Below are 27,750 nucleotides of genomic sequence, written 5' to 3'. Positions count from 1 at the left end.
ATTCAGTGATATGAACAAACGCGCTATTGTCCTGCAGTTCCGCTTTCTGCCACAACCTCCGTCAGCGCCGGAGGGCGAAGGCAGGTATTTGGAGTGGAGGCTGATCAGGTGAGTGGCTGCAGGTGAGTGGGGAAAGGCAGGTGAAGGGAATGAAGTGATGACATGCAGGAGAGGGTCTGAAACGACAGGAGATGTTGGACGGTGGCGAGAAAGAAGAAGAAACGGACGGAATAACTGAATCGTCAGATATAAAACAAAGTGTCATCGGCGTATCGTTCACGTCAGTGTGGTGGAACACCTCTGTGGATTAAAGCTGGGCTTCACCTGTACACCCCCCCCCAGGAGAAAATTCATTCATTCAGAGGTAGAGATGTTTAAGTTACATTACGGTACTACAAGATTTTATTAATTCTGTGTTTTTTTAATGTCCTGGACACTTAAAAACGCATTTAAAGCTGAGTCTTAACTTGAATCGTTTTGCTTTGTTTTCATTGCGCTTTACGTGGGTAAAACTCACGTCATCTGCCCAGGAAACAGTACGCTCCCTAACATTTTCCAACGGCGTCTTTAGTTGGCGATTAGCAGAAAATGCAGAAAATTACCTCCATCCACAAAACCACCATAACGTCACAGTCATCATGCTGTGGTTGGGTTTAGATGAGGGTGATGAGGTTTGCAGACTCTTTGCAATCAGGTTCTGTTGTTGTTGGAAATCCTTTGATTTGACTCAGAAATGACATAACGGCATCAAATTCCTCAGATCCACAGAAAAAGTGAGCAGGGTAAACTCCACACCGAGCGTCATGAGACATGAAATCAGACATTTTTAACATTTAGTCCTTTTTAATACTAGTCTTTTTTGCCTCGGCATTGCTTTTCAGGGTAAAAACATACACAGAAACATCACCGATGAAACAAAAAGCAACAAGAAAAAGAAAAGTTCCACAACTGAAGAGGGGAGGGGCTCCTCGACGAGCGTGTTCGAAGTATTTCAAACATTTCCTGCCTCACTTTCGTCTTCAGACATACGAGCATCTGTCTCTGTGTTTGTACTGGAACGTGGAGACAGCAGAGAAGCCAAAGAATGATGAGTTGATTTTGGATGGCGGATGGATTGTAGCGCATGGGTTCAGTTGTAAAGCAGACACGAGCGCCGACGAACGGGAAGGGAAAGGCACACACGGACACCTGAACAAACACGCGGTTATATAACCAGGACCCGACTACATTGAATACATCACATTTCATCTTTCTTCATCTTTTTTCACTTTGCAATGGAATATAGAGTGCATGTCATGACTGATATTATTGTATTAAGGCTCTAATGCTGCTAAGGCACGTCTGTAAACCTATTCATACGTGACAAGTTAAGGTTCTTTCTAATGAAAGGAAAAGACAAAAAAAACACACAAAAGGCATAAAAGGTGGACAAGAAAAAAGACTCAAACTAGATCTGAATGTGCATCACCTTGTACATTTTCCATCTAGCTAGAACTTATAAACGAATACCCTTGCTGACCTAAAAACACCAGAGTGGCGTCACATGGAGTTAGAATGAGAAGACATTGTCTAGACCGTATCTCAGAGACGATGCGCTCTGAGAGGCCAACCGGAGACTCGTGTCTAAAAGTCTGACTCAAGGCAAATTGTCTTCAAGTTATTTGAATGTTCTCTTCTCAGCATGTGTTTGTTGTTTCGTGTGGCAAAAGACCTTTAAAAGTAGATTTTTGAGAATTACTATTAGTCAGATTGGCTGAAATGACACCAAGAATCACACGCTACAGTTCAGATATATTTTTAGTAACCCTTGTACAGACAGATTTCATTTTTTAAATTTAATCTTCTTCTTTTTTTTTATTGGACATTTGATTACTGTTGTTTGCTTTTAGAGCTGAGAATTCCGGCCGAGCTTATAAATAGGAAATAAACCGTGATGACTTAAACAGACCGTCTTAAGGGAGCACGATTAATGTTTCGTCTACCAACAAGAACAGCAATATTAAACGGACATAAACATCAAAAAGCACAATAAAAAAATACCCAAAAACACATGACAAAAACATTATAACAAAGGCTTAACATAACAGTCTTCCTGTCACAGCAAAGAACAATGCAAGCAAAGTCCATTCTAAATGGCTCTTCACTCAGTCCATTTATCTTTTCACAGCAAATTTATCTCCCACAGAGTCAAAAGCTCCGGGATGTGTGGAGAGAATTATGGTTGATCTGTTGACTTAAGAACCCAAATCTGCACGACAAGAAAGTTGAAGTTGAGGTTCCACAGAAACATCTAAAATTTAGGCAGGTTTTATGATCATCAACCCATTCTAATCATCTCATAATGTCTTTTCAAAGTCATCTGTTATTGCATGTCCTTATATGACCCTTAGTCTTGGGGCAGTTTGTGACGGGGACAAAATCAAGACAAAGAAATATTTCCTTTCAGTGCAAGTTCTGTTTAAAATTCCCATGGAGCGGTTGGAGTTGGTCAGGACTCCACTTTCTATCACACATCTCCATGACTGTTGACACCGTTTGAGGCAATGTCTCTTCCTCCAGCTCTGCAGCCCAAATGTTGGGACACCTTTGTCCAAACTCTACCTCCCAAATCCAGCAACAGGATTACAGCTCATTCACATAGTTTCTTTGATATAAACAAAGATACTTTAAAAAAAAAGTCATCGGTTACAGTCGTGTCAATGCAAAAAGGCACTTCCGTTTTCAGTCTGAGACCCTTCTAGTTAATTGCACTTAGTTTAAGCAGTTAAGTTTCACCGTTGTCAGCATCAGCTGGATGACTTTATGCCACAGTCTTTGTCGTTGCCCCACAGTGGTGCAAAACATTCCCTACATTCTCATCATTTGGGCAGAAACATACGTTTTTTGCCAGGTTGTTATGTGAAATTGGAATGAAAATGATATTTTGAGCTGTAGCAGGACCTCTCAAGTCCAAGCTGGCAAACCTTTCTACAAACCTTTCAAAGTTTTTGTGAGTTACTGCATCTCAGAAATATGACGGCTTTAGGGAGGATAAATTGTTATTTGATGGGTAATGTCCTTGCATTAAGGAGACTTCATAGTCCAACCCCCCATTTTGATGCAAGGATGCAGGTGGATGAGGATTGTGGCAGCGGTCAATCTCAGGCTGTTTGTCAGGCAATGCACCGTTTTCCCCGTTATCCAGGCAGACCTTTATCCCGTCCAGTTCCATAGGATCGGGATCAGCTGGGCCAAGCTCAAGCTCCATTCCTGCATTGGCCTGTCTCCTTTTACGGATACAGATGACGGCCCCAGCTACAACTGCCAGCCCGAGCACCAGTGCCAGGGCAGCCAGGGTTGGAATTAGGGTGTACGTCATTGTGCTTTGGGTCTCCACCCTGGACTCTGAGGACGTCAATGAAAGCCCTTCAGTGCGAGCCTCTGTACACGACCCAGGTTCTACGGTGCCGTTGGCCCTAGAGTTGATTTTCTCACCCAGGGGGCTGGCACAGACTGAGTAGGTACAGTTGGGTCTTAAACCACGCAAAGTGTACTCTGGGTATGATGCCGGTACGCTCAGGATAATGGGGCGGCGGTCAGGCCCTGAGAGGTTACGGTAGGTCAACCTGATGCCACGGATGTGTGGTCGTGTCTCAATGAAGCGATGCAAGTCGAGAAGGATAGATGTGGATGTTACCTCTCGTGAGCTGATTGCATTGAGGTCAGTGGGTATTAAAGGGGCAACTACTGAAACTTCTGTCGCTGAGTGTTTCGGTGTCTCAGCGACCTCTTCCACATTTTCACAGTAGAGGCCAGAGGTTCCAGAAGGACAAACACAGCTGAGTTGACCCAGTGGGTCAAAATTACAAGTACCACCATTTAGGCAGATGTTTGGCGGGCATATGTGTGGCTCAAATCGCTCACTGGTGGAGCTGGGGGTTACTGGAGGTTCTGCAGGGAGAGGGTAAGATGTTTTTGGGTAGATGGTTTCTTCACTTGGTTGAGGATGAAGAGGAGGAGGAATAGCATTGGTATAGGGGGTGTCTGGAGATGTCGTGGGAATCTGGGGAACAAGAGTACTTCCAATGGGTGAGCCAATCAGCAGTGTTGTGGTATAAGGACACCCAAAGTCTTTGTGATCCAAAGCTGAAAGTTTCTTGCCAGCGTTAACTAAAGGAAAGTGACATCTGGTTTCCTCAGGTCTCCCAAGAGTCACGTCCTTCTCTTTAAGCCAGGTGGGGAACCAGGCTAACGGACACAAGCAGTTGAAAGGATTCTCAGCTGCTGTCAGGTGCACCAACCGAGGGAACGTCTGGAAGAAGTTCTGGGGAAAGCCCTGGAGATTAAGTCCACTGAGATCCAGTTCTTGAAGTCCAGTCAGTTTCTGGAAGTCCTCAACTTTGAGCTCAGCCAATGGGTTGGCAGCTAAGCTTAGTTTGATCAGCCCCTTAAGGGAGTCCTGCTTTAGAGCTAGAGGTACTTCAGTTAACTGGTTTGTTGAGATGTCAAGCTCATGGAGGTTCCCCAAGGAGGCTATGAGATCCTCATCTATAGATGTCAGCCCCAGAGATGCCACCTTAAGGGCCTCCAGGTGGGGAGTCTGGAGGTCTAAGGTTTTCAGGATGGGGATGTTGTTGAAACTAAGGTCTAAAAGCAGAAGGCTAGGGAAATGAAGTGGAGGCAAAGAGGTGAGCTGGTTCCCTTGGAGTTTGAGTTCCAGTAGCATCTCTAGACCTTCAAAAGCTTCTGAATGGATGCTCTGGATGCGGTTTGAATGGAGATACAGCCTCTCTAGCTGGACCAACCCAGAAAAGCTGTCTCTAGTAATATGGGTAATATGGTTTGAGGACAGGTCTAAGTTCTTCAGCTTCGACAGCATCTCAAACACACCATCTGGAATCTCTGACAGGTCGTTCTGGCTCAGATCTAACAACTCCAGATCTCCCAAGCCTTTAAAATCCTCCTGGGACAAGGTGTTGATACCATTCTGGAAGATGTAGAGATTTTGCGTTGTGATGGGGACATGGGGAACGGTGCTGGAGAGTCGATGGATGCAAAATATGGAATCCTGGACCGTGCAGGTACAGTCAGCCGGGCAGTCAGAGGATAAGGCCAGACCAAGGGACAGGAAGAGGAGCAGGATGTAGAGCATCATGGTTTGGTCAGGACCAGAACTCTGAAAAACAGGAAGAAGTTTGAGTTAATTACCACTGAAGATTCAGGAGACGAAGTGAAGACTGTCTAGTAGGTTTATGAAGCATGTAAGACGTCATGTTCTCAATCTAATTTCTGAAGCACTGGCGGCTGCATCAAAGGCGATTTACTGGTTTTTGTCTTTCACATCCAGACACCCCAGGGACCAGGACCCACAGGCCGAGGCGACAGGTTCACACAGCCCACCCAGGCTGACCCTTCTGGGGTAAGTGAGAAACCCACTCAGCCTCTTCCAAGTGTTTATGACACGGTCCTTCGCCCGTGAAACCCCATCTGCAGTAATTCAGCTGCAGAACACAGCTACCACATATAAACACACGTTTATTTTTGAAAAGACACAGGCATCACATGTGTATGTTATATATATTACTCAGTCAGCCCAACAGCCTCCTTCAATTCAATCCAAAATCAGATTCACCCTCTATCGGTTTCCACGGTGCAAACAACACACTAAGAAAAATAAAGTTCCATCTGGTGGGTCTGGATTTTTATTTGTTTTGGAACATGAAGACCAATTCTGAAAACATTTCCGATATTTCATGAATGATTCCCTTAGAAATTAAAGAAAAGGTAAAAATGTCTGGATCTGCCCAGGATTCCTTTAATTTCCTTTATCATCCTGTTCAACAGTTTTCTCATAACGGAGGTGAGGTCGGTGTTTCCCTCCATCATGTTGTAGAAATAGAACACTATCCCATTCCTGTCCAGCGGACTGGAAGCGTCACACTGAATGGAACACACCCCAAAACGATATAGAGATGAGTGCAGCTGTGCGGTCCACAAAAATGATTCCAAAGTATCACAGGATTGAGTCTGGAGAACGAGACCTTTAACTCTGGACCAGATGGAGTCCCATGACCCATGATGGAGTGGCCATGACAACAGTCAAACAATAACAAGTGAAGCACAAACTCTGAAGGAATAAATTAATGACATAATAAAAGGTGGATCACATTGGTTTGTTGAACATCTCTACCATGGGATGGGATGTCCATACATGTTTCTAGTTTATGCTCAATGTTCAGGCTCAATCTTCGTCACCAGTGTTGGTCTTACTCACCATCTCCTCTTCCTTCTGATCTGTTTTGTGTTGGTTAACTTTTACTCTCTTGCCCTTTTCAAAACTCCGTTTAGGAGAAAGCCAAGTTATTAAAGTCAGGAGCTCGCCTTCTTTCCCTTTCTGCCCTCCGTCTCCTCATAACATATGCGGTCAGAGCTTGTCGGCTCGGGAGGAATTTGCAATATTCCCTCAAAGTCTCTCTTTATTTAGTACGAAGGGAGGTGAGGGAAAGGAATGAAAGCAGGGACAGAAAGAGAGCTGACATTCTGATGGCAAACAGAAGATTTAACCATGTTTGGTCTTTAAACACCAGCTAATGTAAAACAGATACTATCAAAACAGGCAATCCTACTCCCTCAATCAAATGACAGACCAGACAATAAGCTGAAAGACCGCAGTTTAATTAACGGGTTTGTTTTCAGCATGTTTCCGATGCTTTCCTTTGTCATTTTGAACGCAACTACAAATGGGAACAAATAGGTTGTAAAAAAGAGGCAAAACAATGACGGGAAGCACGCCGATTGTTTGTTTCTGGTTGGTTTTTTAAGTTTCCAGAGAGACTCTGGAACACAACATGGAACAAGAACTTAGAAAACCAAACCCTAAAACACTAATCGCTGTGACGAAGGAGGTTCATGCGTCAGTCGGAGTCTCCTGCATCATTTAGTTCCCGTTTATAGAACAACACAGTTTAAATAAGCGTTGCCCTTTATTGCTTTAAAGGTGTTTAAATGACAGATAGCGTCGACCCAAAGCTAACCTGTTTAAATTGATTTCTCCACGCTCCAGGGCCGCCGCTCCGCACCTGACCTCCGACCTCCTCCCATAAAAGATGCTCATTTCACAGCGGTTTAGTTTTGTGTTGCTCATAAGACTGTCAGTGAAGCATTTCTCAACCTGAAACGCGTCTCCTTCTTCAGATGCTGTTAACCCTTTGCTCCCCAAAAAGTTCTCATCAATTACAAGTGCAGCAGAAATGCATGTAATTCCATTGCTAATTTTCTAATTAACCAATGACCCGTTTTGCTGTTTTGTGGTTAACTATATATAGATATCAGTTTCATTTGATGGTTGATGTTTTTGTATGAAATGAGTATTGACAATCATCGTTCCGAGAAATAAGAGCAGACACGTATACAGCAGATTTTTGGACTTCACACGTTCGCCGTTGGCGTCCTGCATTGAATTTTGACTTCCTGTCAAAACAGTTGAGTTAAAGGAAAACACTTGGATGAAAAGTCAAAACACAAGCGAGAGAAGTAACTTTAAGTTCAATCTGCTTGAGCTTCCTTTGCGTCCTGGCCTCTCTTTGAACGTTTTTGCCCTCATCTGGAGTTCCGTACGAACGTATCAGGAAGCCAAGAATCTGCCACGCACCATGTTAACCTCAGCAGTCAAAACACGAGCAGATTCACATTAGTGGGATTACAAAACCAGCTGTCTTTACCGTTTTAGAATTTCACCATCAAATGGGACGACGTGACGGCGCTCTGCCGGCGAGTCTTCGCTGTACATCCTCAGCTTCGAGCGCCGATACGTTGTCAAAATGACGCGAAACAGGCCAACAGGAACCCGAGACCTGCAGACCGACCCGACACACACATTCCTGCACATGTTCACACCAGCAGACACGCACACATAGACGCTACGTTGACGAAACAGCTGGATTAGGTTACCCACAACATGCTGCAGCCATCCTTCACAGTGAGGCCAAATAAAAGACTCACGTAAACCTCTGTCCTCCCTCTGACAAGACGAAGGTAGAGAAAGGGGGAGAGATGGACTGACTGGACGGTAGGAGAGGTAAACTGAGAGGGACGAACAGAAATTTGGTGGTTTAACAGGTGGTAGCCCAAGATTGAATCCATTTATGCACAATTTGACTTGTGACCAGAGATACGAAGAGATTCGTACTCCAGTAATATCCATCTATGCCACTTTTGGCACCTCACTTAGTATCGTATGCAGATCCGGATAGGATGCACCTCCAAATGAAAGACCTTGAAATGAAATTGGGTTCAAATGAGCAAGATCTCGAACAAACTGGGCGATCTTGTCCTAAACTTGACGCCCCACCCCCCTCGTGGGTCGTCCTCTTCGACCGAATGTGACAAAGTTAGAGGAATCACCACATAATGGAGCCTTGATCTCCGCAAACCAACCAGTACAGATTTCCAGGATTACTACTTTAGGGAAAAAGGGGGTGAGGGAGGATTTGGAGGGCTTGTGTGGGGGAGGTGGAGGAGCAAGGAGGGACAGTAAAGAAGGAGGAGAGAGTAGGCTCGTAAATCGAGTTAGAGAGTCGGTCTATGGGGGGATGACTTCATTCTCATGTAGGAAAAAGAAAAGCAAAATGAGTTTGGGGTAAAAACTTTACCTCAACGTCCACACCCCCAGATCTCCCTGAAGTGGGATATCTTGGTTACCTTCCCAATAGGAGCAGCTAAACAACTCTCTAAAGCAGTGTGTATGTGTGTGTGTGTGTGTGAGTGAGTGTGTTTGTGTGCACAAGAATGTACAAGAAAGTCCGTTAATCCTAAGCGCACAAAAATGTCTTTACTTTACAACTCCCGTCAAACTTGGACAACTTTCCCATCCACCGGTTCATTCCTGAACAAACTCTAGCCTGAAGCCGGACGTCCTGCAGCTTCGCCCAACTCCCCAGCAGTTAACACCTGGGTGGTGACAACTGTTGTCTAGACTGGGAGGTGACAACTGTGTCCAAAGTCTATATGAGGATGAGGAGGCTGGATGGTCGGGTTCTCCATCTCAGTTGTCCCTGTGATTCCTTGTATTCCTTGTCTAATGAGAGTCGGTCATTGTTTCCAGCTGATTGGCTCCTCCTCCATGTTCCACTTGTCTCTGATTGGCTCCGCCTCCATGTTCCACCTGTCTCTGATTGTCTCGTACTCCACCCTTGCGTCGTCTCGTCTCTCTCTGGATCTCCACTTTTGGGTCCGCGTTGGTCTTTCTCTTTGCTTTGACTCTGATCCGTTTCTTCTGTTGCATCATCAAGAATACCTTTGCCCAAATGGAAGCCAGAGGTCAGAGGTCACAGCACATGCAGATCCAGTGTCGGTGTGGAGATCATTAAAAACAATACCGTGTGCTCTTCTGCCTTCAACACCAAACATTGCAAAGGCTTTCTTCGCGGCATACAGGAAGTGATTCTTGGACTTCCTGTCTGCATCATCGGCATTTGTTTCTTAGATTGTCTGCATCATGTGACCAATACAATCAAACAAAAACTTCAAATCTACCATTTTCCACTCATATTTATTGAACCGTGAGTTCCAGGCGTCGAGCCGTTGGCCAGTCTGGGCTGGTAGGCGCTCACATGTGGTTTCACGAGTTTTGGTGACACCGGTTGATCCAGCCGTCTCCTTAAAAAGACGTGAAGGGTGCGTGAGTTTGAACCATTCCTTTGACGCTGAGCTCATCCCGTCTGTCAACAGTTGGGAATAAGGCTGTCACCTGAACGCCGCTCCACACAGGTGTGCCAGCGGGCAGCAGAAACACGCCACGTTTCCCCATCCTTCCCCGTCAGAGCGCTTGAGTAAATATGTGTAATCCTCCCTGTGAAGTTCCGTGTCCTCCAGTGGTTCTAACGTCTTTTCTGCGTGGATCTTTAAGGCTTAGACGTCGTTTGACTACCAGGATTAAGCGTGAAAAAAAAGGAGGACTTGTTTTCGTTTGTCATTTTCATAAAAGCTTTTAAAAAGAAAGCCTGAGTTGAAGTTAAAATTACTCCAACTTTCCACTTTGAAGCGTCTGACTTCATTGTTGGTTTCCCCCCCTCCCTCTGGGATCTGCTTCCACTTCTTAATTTACCTGAAACACCTGAAGCTGACGGGCCCCAGAGGCAGAATGTTCCAGGCTTTAACTGGCTTTGTTCGCCCTAAACTTCAATCTGCTGGTCTTCCTGCCATCAGCGTTATCTCTCCAGTCAAGCACACTTCACTTGTCACTGCTTGTCATCCCTTATCTCTGCCCCCCCCCCGGGGGCCTGATTACTGACTGATGATCACCTGCGGGATCCCGAGCCCCACCGGGGGCCTCCTGGCGCTCATTAAGCACAGCTGTCAGTTAGCAAAGCGTGGCCCCCGGCCGGACGGCAGTGAATTCCCCCGTCGGTTCGTGCAAGTCCAGACAGACAGACAACGGGTTCAGCTCATCTGGACGTAAACAGACGTCACATCCAGTTCTGGTTCTGGTTCTGACTGATATCTAACAATCCTACGTCGTACCCCCAAAGCAGCAACGCCATTTTTAACAAATTCCCTTTTGTTTTGAAAGAACTTGTTTTTCTACAAGACGCACTGGACTACAAGACGCACTGGACTACAAGACGCACTGGACTACAAGACGCACTGGACTACAAGACGCACCGGAGTACAAGACGCACCGGAGTACAAGACGCACTGGACTACAAGACGCACTGGACTACAAGAAACACTGGACTACAAGACGCACTGGACTACAAGACGCACTGGACTACAAGACGCACTGGACTACAAGACGCACCGGAGTACAAGACGCACTGTTGGTTTTTCAGAAAATGAAAGGCTTTTAGGTGTGCCTTATAGTGCGGAAAATACAGTATGGGGAGGGTTCATAAACGTTTAAATTACCATAAATAATAAAATAGTTTGTCGTTATTGCGGAATTTGATATTTGCGGGTGCTCCTGGGATGCATTAACCACGAGTAACGACGGCGCACCGTACTGCACTTTGGCTTCGTACTGCAGTCCAGTGCGAACATACTAAGCTGATATGTAGGCGACAACACGCTTCTTCCGTGACGAGTGTCATCATGAGACTTTACCAAAACCAATTAAATCATTAGTGTTGGAAATTTACAGGGAAGTCCGCCCATAAAATCAGCAACAACCTGTGTCCTTCTTTACTTCAAGATGTTTATCTGGAGCGCAAACGCATCATCACACCGTGAAAATGCCTCTGCAACGACACACACACACACACACACACACACACACACACACACACACACACACACACACACACACACACACACACACACAACCAGGACCTAAGACCTCCTCCTACCATCCCCTGCTGCTGGATCACCTCATTAACCGAGTGTTAGGGGGGACGGATTTGTGTGTGTGTGTGTGTGTGTGTGTGTGTGTGTGTGTGTGTGTGTGTGTGTGTGTGTGTGTGTGGAATGCGTGTTTACTTTGTCACTTTTGTATTTACTTAAACTCCTAACAGATCGTTTAAAGTAAACACACACACACACACACACACACACACACACACACACACACACACACACTCGTCTCTGCTGAAAGAGGAATCAATTAGTGCGAACTGAAACGTGTGTGTGTGTGTGTGTGTGTGTGTGTGTGTGTGTGTGTGTGTGTTGCGGTTAAAGCCGCTGACCTCGACTCCTTCGTGACCCAGAAACAAAGGCTTCGTTTTTACGCGGCGGCACAGAATCCGATCTTTTAACTCTTTGCGGTGTCGTTCGGAGCCGAAGCCTCGCCGTCGGATTTACAAGACCAGACCTGATGCGTGTCGTTATTTCCAGCGTGAGCTACTGACACACACACACATACACACACACACACACACACACACACACACACACACACACACACACACACACACACACTGTTTATCTCCTCAACGCTCCATTACTCCAGACACAAGCCAGGCTCTGCTTCAACAGCAAACTGGTGAACATTCATCTCCAACTCATTCAGACGGACCTGCAGGAAGAAGACGCTCAAATTACTCCACCGGTGATTTAGGGGGAAACAGAGGTCAAAGGTCGTGTTAACGCCGTCTCACGCCTTACGTTTGTTTTCTTTTTCGATCTTTACGCCTGGATTTCCTCCTCCTCTGGTTTCAACGCTTTTTTTGTTTTATTTCGTTTGAAACTGAAGTTTGGATTTCTATACAGAACAAAACAAACTAACAAAAGTGTGTGTGTGTGTGTGTGTGTGTGTGTGTGTGTGTGTGTGTGTGTGTGTGTGTGTGTAGGTCTGCATGCCAACAATTTGTTGTGAAAGCCACGTTGCGACAGCCTGCAACATGTTTGGAACGCTGCCCCCCAGAAGAATCCAGGAAGCAGCTTCCAGATCGTCTGCTGACAGTAAAACGCATCCGAGCCTCACGTTCTTCACGTTCTCCACGTTCTTCACGTTCTCCACGTTCTTCACGTTCTCCACGTTCTTCATGTTCTCCACGTTCTTCATGTTCTTCACGTTCTTCATGTTCTTCATGTTCTCCATGTTCTTCATGTTCTACACGTCCTTCACGTCCTTCACGTTCTACATGCTCTTCACGTTCTACACGTTCTTCATGTCCTTCATGTTCTTCATGTGCTCCACGTTCTTGATGTTCCGACACTGTTTTCCGGACGTAAACGGCGACGGCGTTCTGCAGCGTAAGCGGCCTCTGAGGGGGACGAACGAGACAGGATGGAGACGACACGCTCCGGCGCAAACCGGGTCGCTGACACACAACCCCGGGGTAAAAGGCTCGAGGCCCGCGGGGGGGGTTTGAAGAGAGCCTTGAAAGCACACGTACGTACGTACGTATAAGAACCCCCATATATATACAGTATATACCCCATGCCCTCCCCAGTTAAATATTGACACGTTTGTGTAAAACCCATCCTGTCGCTTCACGTCTTCTTCATCTGCGCGTCGTCTCGGGGGAATAGCTGAGTCAGCAATTTTTGCAAACTATTTCGGGCCTCCTTCCGAGGGGGGGTGGCGGGGGCGGGGTTCAGCCCCAACCCGACAAGATGGATCGGCTTCATTTTCTCCTGCCAGGTTCCGTAACGGCTCCATCAATCTTTGCAGTTTGTTTAATGCGCCCCCGTCCCTAATGCACTGCTAGGTTGCAGACAACAGGCACCAATGAAACCTTAACAGAAACCAGCAGCAACCAGAACCAGAACCAGAACCAGAACCATCACGTGTTCCTCCATCATTACGGCTTCAATCTACAATCACAAACTCATGTGCTAAATGCTAATGCTAACTGACCAGACCACCAACAAGCAGAGCGTTTCGTCCTGAAGGCGCAAAACGATCCGAAACGTCACCACACCCCTGGCTGGGCACGCGTGTTGACTTGTGTGTCTTTGTCCGTGCTTAACTACTTTATTAAATGAAACACACACACACACACACACACACACACACACACACACACACACACACACACACACCACTTTTGATCCACTTGCCAATCTCTCTGAAGTGGTTTTCTCGTCTCATCTGTGAACAAGATGTGAGCATTAAAAACACCACACGACCGCCCACCGTCACGGCTCGCCGCGATGCGTTCAATGACCAGAAGACGTGTTGTGTTTGAGACTTCAGACCGACTCTTCCTCCTCTCTGCTTTTCACAGAAACATGAGAAAAAAAAAGTCAGACTCTGATTCGCTGGCTTGGCGTTTATATCTCGATTCTTCATCCCTTTTATTAACTTTTAATCATCGTTGGCTTGTTTTAACGACAGAATCTGATTCTGGGACACAATCACATCAGTTACCTTTGGTTTTCCTTTCTTTACGGTTGTGAAAGAAACACAATATCATGTGACGAAAGGAAATATTTACTCGGGGAGGTTTTTCCAAATGCCACAAGCCTGAAAAGACGGATGACCTGAGCCTGCCCTGGCGGTGAAACGCGGCGCCGCTCGAACACAAGCCTCGACGTGCCGTTTTGACGTGTTTGTCTTCCCGTGGCGTCTCCGGCGTCATCAGACGGTCGCACGGGCGCCAAAAAGGAGTACGATGGAGTTACCGTGGAACCGCGCTCGCGTGTGTGGCGCGTTTCTTCCTGATGAGTGATTCGGTTTGTAAATCTGAGAGAGAATCTCTCTCTCCCTATTGGTCCCCCCTAACACCCCTCAACTCCTGACCCCTTAATCCTCTACCAGCTGCACCGAGGCCTCCAAGGAGGACTGTGTGTGTGTGTGTGTGTGTGTGTGTGTGTGTCTGCATTCTGTGCTTAAAGCAATGGCTAACAGCTTTTAGCTGAATGTGTGCTTTACTTTGCAGGAAAACGATGCCCCGCTGACTTCGGGTCAGATTTATTACCCTTCAATCTACAATAACACACACTTATTGCCCTCATGGGGAAATTCTGTCTCTGCGGCGTCCAACAAACCAACCAGCGCCCGTCATTCTGGACCACAAGGGGCTCGAACCCTCACCTGTCCAGTGGGTCCGCAGGTGGATTCAAGTAAATAGTTCTGCTGAGGTTCCAGAGTTGGGAGATTTTCTCTGCAGCCTCGGGGTCCTGAGAAACGAAGCCTGACCGAGACGAGGCCAGGTTTCCTGCCTCATTAATTCTCCTTGGAATAAACAAACTTTTTCAAAGATTGAAAACCAAAACGAGTCGTCCAAGCCAGGATATTGAGGAAATGGAAATCAATTCTCTGACATTCTGGAAGTCTGCAACGTTTCTGCAAAATGAGGAATCTAAAAAAGAAAAAACACAAAGAAGCAGGAGGACCAGGTTTCGAGGCACGTCCCTCGTCCTCCTCAGATTTCTTCTTCTTCACTAAGTTCATTCGGGGCCATGATCCGATCATCTCGCTCCAACGTGCTCAGACCAGTTGAGTTTTCCTAAAAATCCAAATCAAACTTCTGGATTTTCTGTGATTGTTTGACAAAAATGACCGATGGGCAAACACAAACTTGTCGCAGGAGAACCGACACCGGGACAGGAAACGGAATACGTGTGCACCTTAATCCCCTCGCGTGTCCCGACACATACCTGCGTCGTGTTGCACACGAGCGCAGACGCCGGTGGTAAAAACGTCGGTTAACTTAACTGTCAAACGGTGTTGAGAACAACTTCGATCCAGACCCCCGTCCTTTGAAGTGCTCTAGGAGGCCCTGCAGCCCCCCAGGCTACTGTCTACACAGTGTGTGTGTGTGTGTGTGTGTGTGTGTGTGTGTGTGTGTGTGTGTGTGTGTGTGTGTGTGTGTGTGTGTGTGTGTGTGTGTGTGTGTGTGTGTGTGTGTATAGAACCACACTATGTGGCCTCAGGAAATGGAGGGCCTCAGAAAAAGGGAGCTGTGAGGTTAGCCTTCATCTAGCGTACAACACTTCCACACACACCTCCGCCCTCGGGTCGTGGCGTGGCTTCTGTCGGGGGGTGGTGCTATCCTAGGGGGGTTCACAAGGCAACCATTTCACCTTAAAAATAGTAAACTTTTATTGGCCTCGTTGACACGGCGATGTCGTTTTCAGGGCTAATCGTTTGAAGACGCCACCGGAGCGCAGTGCTGTAAAGTATTAATGACCTGGATAAAGTTCTCCAGCTAAACTGCTTCCCTATTGGCTTAAAAGTTCATTCTTTGTGACAAAAACTGGAATTTTAAAGTTAAGTTCGGGTAGGGTTAGGGTTATGGTTGGGTGTAGGGTTCGGTCAAGGTTAGGATTGAGTTAGGATCAGGCTAGTGTTGGGTTTAGGGTTAGGATTAGGGATGGACTTGCGTAGGGGGTGGTTATGGGTAGGGTTAGAGTTCAGTTTGGGTTAGGGTTGGGGTTAGGGTTGGGTTGGGGTTTAGGGTTAAAGTTGGGGTGGGGGTTGGGTTAGGGTTAGGGTTAAAGTTAGGGTTGGGTTGGGTTTAGGATTGGAGTTAGGGTTAAAGTTGGGGTTGGGTTTTGGTTGGGTTGGGTTAGGTTAGGTTAGGTTAGGGTTAAAGTTGGGGATAGGTTTGGGTTGGATTGGGGTTAGGGTTAGGGTTACAGTTGGGGCTCATGAGGTAAAGGGACCATAGCCCCACTGGAGGCTTCTTTCCGTCCCGGTGCCTCCTGGCACCACGGAGGAATGTCTGACAGAATCTACACGTGTCACGCTCTTTACCTTCCTGCTAAACCACCATGTTTATACAACACACCATGAGGATGGATGGGGGGGGGGTGTTTAGAGACATGCATCATAGGTTATTAAGGGAGTGAGCTCCCTCTAAACCCTCCCTGGGGGGTTCCCCTTTGGAGAGCATGTTCAGTCTCATCCCGTTGGAATGACGTGACAACCGGCAAACGACGCATCGACGGTGGCGAACGTCCAAACGGCGTTTCGTCGGGAGTGTTCTGGGAACGTCAGCAGGGCTCGGGTTACGCCTGATCGCCGGGAGGAAGTCAGAATGACTGAACTGGAACCGGTGATTTATCAGCAGGCGGGGGCTCGACGCCGAACGTCCGCTCCATCTGTGTGGGCCTCGCTTCGCTAAACGTTCCCAAATGGGGCGACGAGACGTTCGGTCCAAACCATCTATACGTCGTTTCCGATGCGTGGAGGTGTCCCGAGCGTTTCAACATCATGAATACGGATGAAGGTGGAGCAACGCCGGCAGGAAACGGGTGGAGGTAGCGCGGCGAGACAAACGAGGCAAAGAAGGAAACACGAAGTAGAAAACGGCAACGAAAACGAGATGGAAACCAGATGAACGGGACGGGAGGAGGGCGAGGCCGGACCCGAGACTCTACAGCGGTGAAGCCGTCACATGTCGAACATGATGGAGGCGGAGTCCGGCGGTGGAGACAGAAAAGCGCCATCAGGCCGTTTCAGGATTTAAAATAGCTGCAGAGTTTCAGGAAACGAGGTTTGACTCACCGCAGGAACATTTTTACATCAGCCAGTCGACTCACGGATTTTATTTCCCTGTAAAAATCCAACCCGGGCTGCGACACAGTGACCGAAGTCTGACCCCGGAGGGTGTGTGTGTGTGTGTGTGTGTGTGTGTTTGTGTGTGTGTGTGTGTGTGTGTGTGTGTGTTATCAGATCACCTCAGGGCTCACTTAAACCCCTTTAGGAGGAGGGCCTTTAAGTCGGTGTGGCTGATAACTGTCTCCACACACACACACACACACACACACACACACACACACACACACACACACACACACACACACACACACACACACACACACACACACACACACTCCATCTTCTTCACCTTGTTCCTCTTAACTTCCTTCACGGGGTTATTACCTCCTGATTGGGGGGGCTTTCCTTCCTTCGGGTTAGTTGTCATGGTGGCATGACCCCCCAACACTTATTGGCTGACCTTTGGGATTAGTCCAAGCTGGAAACAAGGGGGTGTGGGGGTGGGGTGGGGGGGTACGCCTCCACCTCGCAGCATCTCACACAAACCTTAATTAAATTGCTGAGACACGGCGTCAGGAATGTTTGCCCGACTCCGGCTTCTCCCGTCCGGACTCCGGTCCATCCCCTCCTACGGGAGCTTTCTTTGCTTTTCCCATACTTACACCCCCCCTTACCCCCGCTGGGCTCGCGTCCCACCAAACCGGGTGTCCATCTGCACCCTAACCCCTTCAAGGAGCCCACAAAATACCACGGCCGGCCCGGCGGCACGCGATCCCATGTCACAGTCCGGATTTAGATTTCTCCAAGTGGCTCAGGCATGAATTAAGAAACATATTGACCCCCCCTGGAAGGTTTGATTTCCCCACCAGAACAGCGTGAGCACAAGCAAGACAGGAATCAAACCGGCAACCCGTTCCCCTCTGAAAGGGTTTGTTTAATTAACGATGGATCGATTTGATAGTCCCTGAATTAAATTGATCACCTGTAATAAAAGTATAATAAACCCCAATTAAAATTCCCAGTGTGTGTGTGTGTGGGGGGGTCACCTCTGATCCGACACATCGGATTCAAACAGTTTTGACGGTAGAAACGCGACAGGAGTTGATCCGGTTCCCCTCCGGGTCTCCGCTCCGAGCGCGTCTGGCCGCCAGGTCCTGACCCGGGACTGACCCGTGCGCCCCGGGGAGGAACGCGAGGATCTCCCGGCAGAGTCACCGGTCCGGACGGGAGTTTTCACGCGTGGAGTCGGATCGATTATCAGAGCCAGAAAGCTTTAAAAAAAATGTTTTTAAACCCGTGGATTTAACGGATTCCTCTCTGAAAACGGGATTAATCTCAATCTGAGAGCCACGCTGGGGGTTTTTATTCCATTCATTCGTGCGTGGGGTGAAAACACGAGTTCCACGGTCGTGATTTAAATCACCACGGAGACTCTTACCTGGTGTAGTAATCCAACCTCCGCGGCTCCTTCCTCACCAACTTTCTTATCCACTCCTGTCGGCGCGTAAACCTCCCGACCGTCCCAAACGCGTCTCGTCACGCAGCGCGTTTCGCGTCCCGCACGGTGCGTCACCGCAGCGCGTCCGCTCCGCTCCGTGTGTGACCGTCGGACCCGCTCCGTGTGCGTTCAGGGGCGGCACGGACTTCTCCACAATAGCGCTCATTGAAGTGGAGGAGGCGAGCGCTTAAACAAGCTTGGGGGGGTGGGGGGGTGGGAGGTACGCATGAGGCGCAGTGAACGCGCGGTGGTGCGCGCCGCCGAGGCGGGCTGCACCTGCAAAAAGTATTTCAGCAGGAAAGATGGGGCCCCCGGCCCCGCAAAGGGGCGTGAGAGAGGTATGCGGGGGTCCACGCGGTTATGGGTTGACGGATGCGGTGACGCGTTCAAGGACAGTGATGGAGTTTCGTTTTACGGAAGTTGTGAAACTGAAATCCTGGAAGCAGCTTTGATTTTTTTAGTTTCGGCAGCAAAGTTAAATTTTTAAATCATCAATATTAAAAGTAAAGCAATAAAAAAACGAGCTGAAATTATTCTCCAATAATCAATATCACATGTCTGCTTGTAATGTATTCATTATTTATCAGATAATTCGATCCAAGCAGCTTAAATAGACTCGAATTTATTTTTTGTTGTTGTTCATGTTAAAACCCACAAAGATTTCAATAGTGAGAATGTAATCAATAATCCATGACCGGAAATGACCTCATATCACAAGAGTGAACGGTTTAACGAGAGCAATCCACTCTGATCTGATCCTAGAGGTTTAGTTGATACTGAATAAAATTTAGTTAACCGCAGGTTTGATCCATTAAAGAGCTATTAATTAATTAATTAATTCATTAATTCATTCATTCATTCATTCATTCATTCATTCATTCTTTTATCCTGCAGGTGCGTAATCCGGACCGTGCGTCATGACGCGCAGCGGCCGGCGGCTCTGCGCTCCGTTCCGAAGGCCCGTTCCGTTTCCTCTTTATTTACGGTTCGGTCTCCGGGTTCGCGGCTCCACTTTCAGCCCGTGTATTTATACTCACGTCCTGGGAACAGATCCGCGGACGCGCCGCTCATCGAATACTTCCGCCGGCTGCCAACGAGCCGCGCACGGAGGCTCCGGAGTCAGACGTGCTGATGGGAGGAAACACGAAACTCTAATCGTTTTCACACAAACACACACACACACACACACACACACACACACACACACACACACACACACACACACACACACACACACACACACATAAAATGAGGTGATCATACAAGTCAGAACCTGCTCGAGTGTGTTGACGTCACAACACAGTAAAACGGTTTTAGAGGAAATGCTTTTAAATGAACCAGTAACATCTAACAACATGTTCAAGAAACAACAATACAGACATATAAATATATGAAACAACAGTTCAGTTAGTTCACAACTTTATTATTATTATTATTTATTGAAAATTAGAGAAGAATTAAAAAAGAAACACAGTAGAACCAAAAAAATGGACAAATTTCAAATTTCATGTGTGTGTGTCTTTGGTTATGTTTCCTTGACAGGTTTAATTTGTCTAATTTCTTTTTGCTCATTGCCGTTGTCAAGGTTACCGATGCTGTAAAATCGATGAAGGCCCGAGTCGTCATGTGACGAGGACTCCATCTTCACCTTCCTGTCTGCGATCAGAGGTTTAATCAGGGACAAGGTCAGCCCCATTAAAGAGCTGCATTGTGTCCTGTATGTTTGCATGTGTGTGTGTGTGTGTGTGTGTGTGTGTGTGTGTGTGTGTGTGTGTGTGTGTGTGTGTGTGTGTGTGAGAGTTACAAGGTTGAGAAAGAGGAAGAGCTTTTTGACAGCAGGGCGACAGAACAAACAGAACGGCGGCCGGCTCCTCGCTCTTTGTTTGAGCCGCTGTTTTACGACCAAACACTGAAGAGGGATTTTCTCATGGGAAGAAATCGATGGGTGAAAGTGATTGATCAGACATCCATCGAGGGGGGGCGGGGGGGTCAACCGCTGTCATCACACCTACAGGAGGTTTATGGTGTAACTATCACACACTGGACGGTAAATTGAACTTTATTTATCGAGGAATGTTCCAAATAAAAGCAGAATTCTTTTTCAAAATGAGGCCCATTTTTGGGGGGGTTTTGTTGCACCCCGAGTTTGGATTGGACACCCCCAGCATCGTCTTCCTGTGTGGGAAAGAAAAAACTAGCCAGGCTCGTACAACGTGAGCAGGAGGAGGCCTGCAGCAGCCGGTGTCAGGGCGGGAGCGCTTCTGGGGGTGTTTATGTGATTCACACAGCCGGTGCTGGGAAGACTTGACCCTTTGCACACCCCCCCCCATCCACTCCCCAACCCCCCAACAACAACGGAAATGACACCAGCGTTTCTCCTTCCCTCCTAAACTTCAAAAATCTCCTCTACTTAAAAAATAAAAACGTGCTCGGATGATGGATCAAGGGTCCGTCGTCACGGCAACGGTGAGACGTGTCTGTTTTCTTAGTTTCTTTGCAAGGTAGTACTCGTGATGTTTGTTTTCAGGCCCCCAAAAACAAACAAACAAACAAACAAACAAACAACAACACAGGCTCCTCCTGAAGAACCTGGATCCTCGTTTGCTTCTGAAGTTCACAAAAACGCTGCGTGTTTTACAAGTTTCTTTATTTACGGAGGAAAACATGAAATAACACAAAGGAATTCAAGCCTGGAATTCTCCTCCCTGGGGAGGGCAGTCAGAGGCTTCTTGGTCCCGATCCAGGAACAAGATTCAAGTCTTTTTTTAAGTTCTGGTCTCTGGTTTTTAAAACTGCTCTCCGTCTGCCTGCAGGGGAATTCCACAAAACCAGTCTTAATATAAAAACAGTCATTATTTTTCTTTTCTTTCTCCATATCTCTGTGTAATATGTCCTCATTTTGTGTGTGTGTGTGTGTGTGTGTGTGTGTGTGTGTGTGTGTGTGTGTGTGTGTGTGTGTGTGTGTGTGTGTGTGTGTGTGTGTGTGTGTTGGCACTCTGTTAACTCCAGTTTATTAATAGAATCTTCCTCCTCTGAAGATGAAGTTGCCACCTGCACCCGCTTACAATACACACACTCACACACACACACACACACACACACACACACACACACACACACACACACACAAACGCGCGTGCAGGATTGTGGTGAAGGCCTGATCTAATGGAGTCATCCTTCATTTGGTTGTAAAGCTTATGGAATGTTAAAAAAAATTTAAAAAAATACATTTTTTATTTTATTTTTATTTATTTCTTTTTATTTTTATATTTTTGTTAATCTATTTTTTTTATTTTTTTAATCTTTATTTTTATTTATTTTTATTTTATTTATTTTATTTATTTATTCCAAAATCAAGCGCTCTTACTGCTTTCCTGCTACTTGCGATCCATCTGCAGGTGGAGGTCGGGATGCAGGATGGAGGAGAACACGTCTGCAAAAAAAAAAAAAGAAAAGAAAATCCATGAAGGAAAAATTCCCATCATGCAAATGGAAACACGTGTGATGTCACAGGTTCGGGTTAGTTGGATATTTGATTGTTTGGAATTAAAACCGGGTGTGAGCTCGTGACCGCTGATGGAAACCACTCCATCGTCGCTCCTCTTATCTCTGAACAAGGGAGATGGGGGGGTGAGAGATGGGGGGTGAGAGATGGGGGGGTGAGAGATGGGGGGGTGAGGATGTGGAGGTGGGGGGGGGGGGTACAGCCCTGGGAACCCATGTTTGGTCACCGCTCCAGACTCTGCGGTCGTTAGCCTCGCCGCTGCTGTTGTTGTGTTTTCACATGGCCTTCAACCCCCCCGTGGCGCGGACCACAAACAGATGTCCGTGACGTTTTTTTACGCGACGCGTCGCCGCCGCCGCCGCTGATGAGCTGCGTCGAGATGTTTGGTGAAGATGGGCGCCGTGGAAACGAGGAGGAGGAGGGCGTGACGTCCACCCGGCTCTTCTGAAACAACAACCTCATAAACACTTTGGATTCGTTTGTTTACCACTTTCACAATCTGACGTAAACAAATCCTCGCTGCAGCCAATCACATCCTTTCCAAGATGTGCAGCAGATGCTTGGAGCGCCGTTTAGCATTTAGCATTTAGCATATAGCACGGGCAACTGTTTGTGTTTAAAGATAGGAGGTGGAGGAGGCGTGGCTGTTGGATTCTGTGTGTATACAGAGTGTGTTGTGTGTGTCTTTGTTTGCGTGTGTGCACGTACGTCAGGGGGAAAGGGCCGCCACACTGGGCCCCCGGGGGGCCGGGGCCGCCGGTGGTTCTCTCACACCCACAGAGTGACTCTCCGACTGGGATCGTGAGAATCGAGTCAAAGCGCGAGGACGACGGGTCGAGATTACTATCAAAGGTCTGGTTTAAAACGGATAACATCGCCATCCATCACCACTGTCTCTAACCCATCACCACTGTCTCTAATCCATCACCACTGTCTCTAATCCATCACCACTGTCTCTAATCCATCCATCACCACTGTCTCTAACCTATCACCACTGTCTCTAACCCATCACCACTGTCTCTAATCCATCCATCACCACTGTCTCTAACCCATCACCACTGTCTCTAATCCATCCATCACCACTGTCTCTAATCCATCCATCACCACTGTCTCTAACCCATCACCACTGTCTCTAATCCATCCATCACCACTGTCTCTAACCTATCACCACTGTCTCTAACCCATCACCACTGTCTCTAATCCACCCATCACCACTGTCTCTAACCCATCACCACTGTCTCTAATCCATCCATCACCACTGTCTCTAACCTATCACCACTGTCTCTAACCCATCACCACTGTCTCTAATCCATCCATCACCACTGTCTCTAACCCATCACCACTGTCTCTAACCCATCACCACTGTCTCTAATCCATCACCACTGTCTCTAATCCATCCATCACCACTGTCTCTAACCCATCACCACTGTCTGTAATCCATCCATCACCACTGTCTCTAACCCATCACCACTGTCTCTAACCCATCACCACTGTCTGTAATCCATCACCACTGTCTCTAATCCATCCATCACCACTGTCTCTAACCCATCACCACTGTCTCTAATCCACCCATCACCACTGTCTCTAACCCATCACCACTGTCTCTAATCCATCCATCACCAATGTCTCTAATCCATCACCACTGTCTCTAATCCATCATCACTGTCTCTAATCCATCACCACTGTCTCTAATCCATCCATCACCACTGTCTCTAATCCATCACCACTGTCTCTAATCCATCACCACTGTCTCTAATCCATCCATCACCACTGTCTCTAATCCATCACCACTGTCTCTAATCCATCCATCACCACTGTCTCTAACCTATCACCACTGTCTCTAATCCATCCATCACCACTGTCTCTAACCCATCACCACTGTCTCTAATCCATCCATCACCACTGTCTCTAACCCATCACCACTGTCTCTAATCCATCCATCACCACTGTCTCTAACCCATCACCACTGTCTCTAACCCATCACCACTGTCTCTAATCCATCCATCACCACTGTCTCTAACCCATCACCACTGTCTCTAATACATCCATCACCACTGTCTCTAATCCATCCATCACCAATGTCTCTAATCCATCACCACTGTCTCTAATCCATCATCACTGTCTCTAATCCATCACCACTGTCTCTAATCCATCACCACTGTCTCTAATCCATCCATCACCACTGTCTCTAATCCATCACCACTGTCTCTAATCCATCACCATTCTCTCTAATCCATCACAACTGTCTCTAATCCATCACCACGGTCTCTAATCCATCACAACTGTCTCTAATCCATCACCACTGTCTCTAATCCATCACAACTGTCTCTAATCCATCACCACTGTCTCTAATCCATCCATCACCACTGTCTCTAATCCATCCATCACCACTGTCTCTAATCCATCCATCACCACTGTCTCTAATCCATCCATCACTACTGTCTCTAACCTGTCCATCACCACTGTCTCTAATCCATTATGGCTGCCCTCACCACTGTCTCTAATCCATCACCACTGTCTCTAATCCATCCATCACCACTGTCTCTAATCCGTCCATCACCACTGTCTCTAATCCATCACCACTGTCTCTAATCCATCATCCATCACCACTGTCTCTAATCCGTCCATCACCACTGTCTCTAATCCATCCATCACCACTGTCTCTAATCCATCCATCACCACTGTCTCTAATCCATCCATCACCACTGTCTCTAATCCGTCCATCACCACTGTCTCTAATCCATCCATCACCACTGTCTCTAATCCATCCATCACCACTGTCTCTAATCCATCACCACTGTCTCTAATCCGTCCATCACCACTGTCTCTAATCCATCCATCACCACTGTCTCTAATCCATCCATCACCACTGTCTCTAATCCATAATGATTGCCCTCACCACTGTCTTCTAAACTTTATCCTTCGTTCTAGCAGAGACTCCTCTGTCCCATCAGACACCTGACACTTTCCTCCACCTGTTCCAGCCTACGTAGATCCACTTCTCCACCTCCTTACCACGCTGACCGTTGCTCTGGACTCTAGACCCCGAGTATTTAAAGTCGTCCTCCTTCACTGTTTCTTCTCCATGTTGCTTCACGCTTCATTCTACTCTTATTTACGCACAAATATTCATTTTTCCTTTGGGTAATCTTCATTCCTTTCCTCTCCAACGAATACCGCCACCTTTCCAAATGCCCTTCTCTTCCATCTGCTCCCTGATTTCACTGTAGATCACAGTGTCATCTGCAAACATCTTGGTTCTGTGGGGATTCTGGACTGAAATGCCAGTTTAAATGAAAAATTCATTTGCAACCCAAATACTCACCAACCATCATAACTAAATAAAACTATCATGATGTCAAAAATCAAATCCATCAAAAATTACTTAGAAGTGTAATTCTCAACTGTTGAAGGTTAAAGTTGTCTATGTCTATGTTTAGTTTAGAGAATGTCTTCTATTCTCTACAACTCTTCTACTTTTATATTTTTCATTAGCCATCTAGCTACTAATTAAATTTTCTTGGAGCCATGTTTAAATCTAAAATGAAGTCTTTTACAAGCTCTAAAGACTTTGTCCCGATCCAACCAGAATCGGCGGGATGTCAGCGTATCCTTCCATCACCTTCCTTCATTCTCTCCTCCTTCATATTTACTGCTTCTCTCAGTTCATCAAGTGAAACCATGTCTCTCTCTCTCTCTCTGTCTCTCTCTCTCTGTCCGTCTCATAGCGAAGCTTCCCTTGTGTCGCCGCTGGGTTATTTATGGGCTGGTGAATGAAGGGAGATAGAGCAAGACCCGGAGTTTGGCCTCTACCCCTCCACTGTCTGCTATCCTTAAATCACCACCAGAGTCTGGCTGACGTTCACAGTAATGGTTTGTTCATGTGTTTGTGTGACAAGGAGAGAAAACAGGGAAATAAAAGAGGATCTATTGCTCGAAACTGATGGACGTTTTCCCTCTGGACGTGATGCAACATCCACAGAATGTGGACAGACCTGATTATAGGAAAGCCAGGTGGCAGGCGTCATTTTTAATGAGCGGGGTAATGGTTAATGTTTTCTTGTTTTAGGTTAATCATCTTCAAGGAATTCTTTTAAGCAGAAATTGTTTTTCAGGTTGAAGATGTAACCCTGAAATAACGCCGACCCATGAAGCTGTTTTGGCGTCCTCCCACATCCTCGCCCTCCTCCGGGTTGGTTTAGGTGCTGAGGTTCTTCGGCTGCTCTCCGTCCGTCCGTCACGTGGGGGCTGTAAAGTGGGTTTATCAGAGATGTTCACTGAAAACAGCTGCCCGCTGAGATTGGAACAAAGTTGACGGGGAGCAGTGAAAGTGAACCAAAACAGTCCGGTTGTGGAATGCAAAACAAGTATCAGCAGAAAAAAGCAGAGAAATGTTTAAAAGCTACAAAATCCTGCTGGGTTGAGCGGAACACTCAGTGGATTGATTGCTCCACATTAGTCATCATGATTATACCACTGTTAGGATAGAAAATATGATACAATGACATGCAACACGATATGAGATACGATATGATACGATACTGAATATGTGTGTTGTTGGGGTTAGTCTTCTCTGCCTATGCCAGTCAGCTCTGTAAGGTGATGTTTGGGCAAACCTTCAATCCTGCCATCTGTGTGGACGTTGTGTAGACCTGTACAACCTACCAGGACATTGTTGCATTCATGGAAATCACAGTTTTCCCAAGGTGACAAATAGTCTTCTTCTTCTTTATTCAATTATTTTGAACTTTTTGCATATTTAGGACTGCTGGTTCGTTTGTTCTCCTAGTAGTCATGTTCTTTTATGACGGTAGTGTTGGACAGGAGATAAAGTCAGAGAGGCCAGACTGAGATGGTTTGGACATGTCCAGAGGAGAGATAGTGAATATATTGGTAGAAGGATGCTGAGTTTTGAACTGCCAGGCAGGAGGCCTAGAGGAAGACCAAAGAGGAGGTTTATGGATGTAATGAGGGAAGACATGAAGGTAGTTGGTGTGAGAGAAGAGGATGCAGAAGACAGGGTTAGATGGAGGACACTGATTGGCTGTGGAGACCCCAGAAGGGAAAAGCCGAAAGAAGAAGAAGTAGTGTTGGACAAGTCGGTGATTATGGTGTAACCTGATGAACCTCTGAGGGGAGGGGAACCCTGACACCGCCTCCACCTGACTGTAGGAGGCGCTGATCCAGAAAGACAAAGATAAGGAACATAAGTAATGTATTCATTTACAAAGCAGACACACACCCAAACAGACTGTCTGTTGGGCACAGACAGGAAGCAGAGGAGGACCTATAGGGGTTCATGTACCTCTGAGTTGGCCCAGAGCCTCAGAACCAGGACTAGTGCCTTAAATTCAAACTGTTCATAAAACATAAACCATACGTCAAAATCACAGTATTTCTCTGACGTTTGTTTTACACATTGGACATCACCACCAGTGATTTTGCCCTGAATGCCAGAGTGACGGTCTCGAATGTCCGATAGCAATGAATCTCATGTGGATCCAGGCTTTGAGTTTTCAGCAGCGACTTGATCGATTCAGGCCACAATCATCAGGAAAAGGGAGAGCAGAGGCTTTGTCTGAACAGATCCTCCCAAATTGGACGGGGGTGGTGTTGGGTAGTTGGGGGGGGACCAGATTGAGGGCAGTCGAGGAGGACGAGATGTTGAGCCAGAGGTACGTTCACCTTTCTGTACTCCTCAAAGTAAAGCCAATGTCCTTCATGTTATCTGCTTTTCAGTTTCATTCACTGACATGTTGTCATCCATAAATCAAATACAAAAGAAAGCTATGCTAAAAATAAGCTTTTATGATCAATTCATTTTTGTTTTATTTAATGCAGCTTCGCCCTGACAATTAGACTCGATTCTATCAAAACTGTTCA

General features: G+C 46.8%; 1 protein-coding gene across 5 annotated transcripts; it reads right to left on the bottom strand.

Annotated features, from left to right (window-relative positions):
- Positions 1-823: 823 nt before the first annotated feature.
- Positions 824-18,512, bottom strand: LOC137600268 (vasorin-like). 5 transcript variants are annotated; one of them, XM_068321809.1, is made up of 4 exons: positions 18,303-18,512; positions 9,130-9,274; positions 7,014-9,096; positions 824-5,155 (listed from the first exon to the last, which is right to left on the bottom strand). In XM_068321809.1, exon 4 carries the CDS (start codon positions 5,132-5,134, stop codon positions 3,005-3,007), a length of 2,130 nt encoding a protein of 709 aa, XP_068177910.1. In that variant the 5' UTR covers positions 5,135-5,155; positions 7,014-9,096; positions 9,130-9,274; positions 18,303-18,512; the 3' UTR covers positions 824-3,004. The 5 variants fall into 5 exon arrangements, with proteins under 5 accessions (XP_068177910.1, XP_068177908.1, XP_068177912.1 ...); XM_068321807.1 differs by lacking the exons at positions 7,014-9,096; positions 9,130-9,274; XM_068321811.1 differs by lacking the exons at positions 7,014-9,096; positions 9,130-9,274; positions 18,303-18,512 and adding an exon at positions 17,911-18,228.
- Between the last annotated feature and the right edge of the window lie 9,238 nt (positions 18,513-27,750).

The sequence above is a fragment of the Antennarius striatus genome, chromosome 8, assembly GCF_040054535.1.
Source record: "Antennarius striatus isolate MH-2024 chromosome 8, ASM4005453v1, whole genome shotgun sequence".
NCBI classification, from domain to species: Eukaryota; Metazoa; Chordata; class Actinopteri; order Lophiiformes; family Antennariidae; genus Antennarius; species Antennarius striatus.
Note: the sequence above shows the minus strand (reverse complement) of the source record. Positions and strands in the feature narration are given on the sequence as shown.